Raw genomic sequence first — 3,364 nt, forward strand, 5'->3', positions numbered from 1 at the left:
ATTAAGATCGCCCTCAGGCTTGCCCTTGGTGGCGTCATAGCAGCCCATGGTCTGAAACCAGTAGACTGCTCGCGTGCACCACCTCTTATATTGCGCCCCCTTAAAGGTAGGCGGCTTCAGATGCGCAGTGAAACCACGGAGCAAATTGCCTATAATCAGGTTTTTGGATTGTTGGAAATATGAGCAAATTACTACCAGATTTAATCCGAATAAACAGAAGATAAATCATGACCACAGTAGCAAAGATTGAACTAATCATGCTAACTAGCATAGCAGATGAACAGATCACATCTAGGGCACATACTAGAAACATGAATTCTACCACGATCTCGAATAGGAAAGATAGAATCACATACGGTGCAGCGGGAGCAGCACCGCCGGTGTTGACGTTGTCGCCCATGTCGTCGAGGATGAGGTTGCCGACGTCGGGGAAGAAGTCGTCGCTGCCAGCAGTCGCGCGAGTGCTCTCCCCAAAAACCTGATCGCCCTCTCCCGTACAGGATCACGAGAGGCGGGGTTCCGGAGGCCTGCTGTCCCTTCTCCCGGTGCACGCCGAAAGGAGGGATGGAGAAGGCTTGCTTGGCAGCGCAATGATCTGGAACGGTGGTGAAAAACCATACGAAGCGGTGGTGGCTAGGGTAGACGTCTGCCTGACTATATAGTGCGGACCGGGTAGGTCGTGGGAGTAAACCCCACGTCCGAGTCGTCACGATCCAAAAGAATTGAAAACTGTTCAGTCCGTCAATTATTAATTAATGACTCATTAATTTTTCCCGAGCAGCAAAAATATAGACAACGTGCATAACTCTTTCCTCGGCTCGGCTCAATCCCGCAACCCGCGTCGCGTCGTGACGAGGAGGAGGAGCGCGCGTGTAGGTCTCCTCTTCTCATGCTCATACAAGTGGTAGAAGAGCTCACCTTATAAAGAGGTGCAACTCTTTCTCAACTTATGAGGTGGGACTAAACTTTAGCCTCACTCACTCCACTCACATGTGTGCATGAATGGGCCAAGAGAATTTTAGAATTTTAATTGGGCTTTTGCCCAATAGCCCACCAGCAAATTCCAACATGCTCATCAGCGAGGTGGTGAGCGATTATTTATAACATAGTTGGACAAGCAGGAAAGTATATGTTTCAGGCTGAAATGAAACAACGATGGCGAACACCTTGGTAAAAGTTGTGCTTGAAGTTTTGCTTCATACTATCTTAGTGTGAGTAGCGACGTTGCCCACTACTGTCTACTAGGGCACTCAAATTCAGCTCAGAGAGTGTCCAAGCAGCACTGATATTCTTGTTACATATGCGAGTGCCCATTGGTTTCCAGTAATTCCTATGGTATCAAAAAACAGTATGTTTTCCCCGTCACGCTGATCATGCAGTAGGGTTCCCTGCTATTATTGTCTGTCTTCATTTGCCAGCTTTGGCCAGGTCCTCCTACATTTAGGCATTGCCGTTAGAAAATAGAAGCACGCTAATCAGTCCAAGTGTTTAACCTCGTTTTCCTTTCCTTCTCATCCCTTTATATTTATCAAATTAAATTATAAGGGCATGAGATTCTGAAACAATCGCCGGGATCGAGATTCCGAGGTTAACAATTGCCGTTGCTCTTCAAAAGAATCTTGCAAGAATCAGATACAAGCGCTCGACCTGAAGGTTAACCAATCGCATGGACCTTGGTGACGACGATGGACGCTGACGCCCAGGCGCCGGAGGCACCGTCGTCGCCGCCGCCGCCCCGGTCCGCCCGGTCGAGGCCGTCGAGCTGGAGCAGCAGCGGCAGCTCCGAGTACACGAGCCTCCGGGACGTGCTCTCGGAGCTGGGCAACGGCGGCGGCGGCGGCAGCTCCTCCGACCTCCACGACTTCGACACCTCCAACATCCCCATCCGCAACCAGCTGCTCAAGCACGCCGCGTCCGCCTACCTCCAGTCCGCCATCGTCGTCACGCCGCGCGAAAGGGGCTGCCTGAGCAGGGCCTGGCGCCGCCGCTGCCGCATCCTGCTCCGGCCGTGCCCCGAGTGCGAGTGCGACGTGGACGTCGACCCCGTCCGCCGCTGCGCCGCGGCGTTGGCCGGCTCGGTGCGCCGCGTCCTTGCCTCCCTCTGCGGCTGCGTCGCCTGCGTGTGGACGTAGCGCGCACAGATGCACCGCTGCCCCACGGCGGCATTGCACGAGACGAGCTGCCATCGTGACATCGTCGCTGGCGTTTGGCCATGCATGCATGCATGCATGCTGATGTTTTAATTACTACGCTGAACATGACTGCTTCGTGTATGTGCACGTAGGCATGATTTTGCTCTTTGCATTCTTAATTAGAATCGCGATGGTGTCTGATACTACGACCGTACATATCTAGACGTGGGACTGTTTAACTTCAATTTGTTGGAGATGTAAATTATTATGATCTGCAATAGCTGTCGAACCTTCCCTGCTAGGGGTGGCATTTGCAAAAGTTTTTGCTGACGGTTTCTTGAGAGATGCATGGCATTTTCTTCAGACACGCATGTCAGTATCTGCAAAGAAAAATTAAAGGCAAAAACGAACAGAAACTGTCATCGTTTGATCTCGCGTCGCAACTAACGCTTTCAGCAAAATGCGTTTCTTGAGAGATTTGTGACGTTTGATCTCGCGTCGCAACTGGCATTTGCAAAAAAAAAATGTGTTTCTTGAAACGAAATGTGTTTGATCTCACCTCGCAACTGGCATTTGCAAAAAACAAAAAAAATTGCTGGCGGTTTCTTCAGAGACGCGTGGCATTTTCTTTTGAGACGCATGTCAGTTTATGCGCGGGAAATTTTGACGCAAAAACGATCAGAATTGTCATCGTTTGATCTCGTGTTGCAACTAAAATTTTCAGAAAAAATCGTTCGTTTGCCATCCCCTTCCTAGGTAACGTCAGTCAGATAACATTACAGATTATTATTGCCTGAGATTCTTTATTACCTTTGTTAAATCAAATATGGATTGGCGGATCGTGGATGGAGGGCTCGTCCTTTGTTTCCTTCAAAGTAATCCGGCTTTAGGACATAAGGGGAGAAGCTTCTTCTCCCTGCAAAAAAGAGAGGAGGAGAAGCTTCTCAGGCTTTTGGGTGTTAACAATGAAGGAGAAATAAGTGTGTAAATTGGTTTCAACTCGTGCCCCTTCCCTGAAGAATGGGATGGCTTATATGTGAACCATTCAAATCTGCCTGTTATGTCCCATGCCACACTATCTGGAACTTCCGGGCTTCACCCAAAGTTCCAGTCGGTATCCGGGCTAAACCTCCTACCCCATTTTAGTAGCTCAGAAGCACCATCCAGAGTGTCATCTAAAGCCTCAAATGAAACCTCTAGGCCACCTTCCTATTGGTTTAGCCCCCTCCCCT

At 49.7% G+C, this 3,364-nt stretch overlaps 1 protein-coding gene across 1 annotated transcript; it reads left to right on the plus strand.

The window, feature by feature from the left end:
• The first annotated feature begins 1,685 nt into the window (after nt 1–1,685).
• Nucleotides 1,686–2,132, plus strand: LOC119310136. The gene has a single exon (XM_037585973.1). The coding sequence runs from the start codon at nt 1,686–1,688 to the stop codon at nt 2,130–2,132; it is 447 nt and encodes a 148-aa protein (XP_037441870.1).
• Nucleotides 2,133–3,364: the final 1,232 nt, after the last annotated feature.

This window comes from Triticum dicoccoides, chromosome 5B, assembly GCF_002162155.2.
Source record: "Triticum dicoccoides isolate Atlit2015 ecotype Zavitan chromosome 5B, WEW_v2.0, whole genome shotgun sequence".
Taxonomy (NCBI): domain Eukaryota; kingdom Viridiplantae; phylum Streptophyta; class Magnoliopsida; order Poales; family Poaceae; genus Triticum; species Triticum dicoccoides.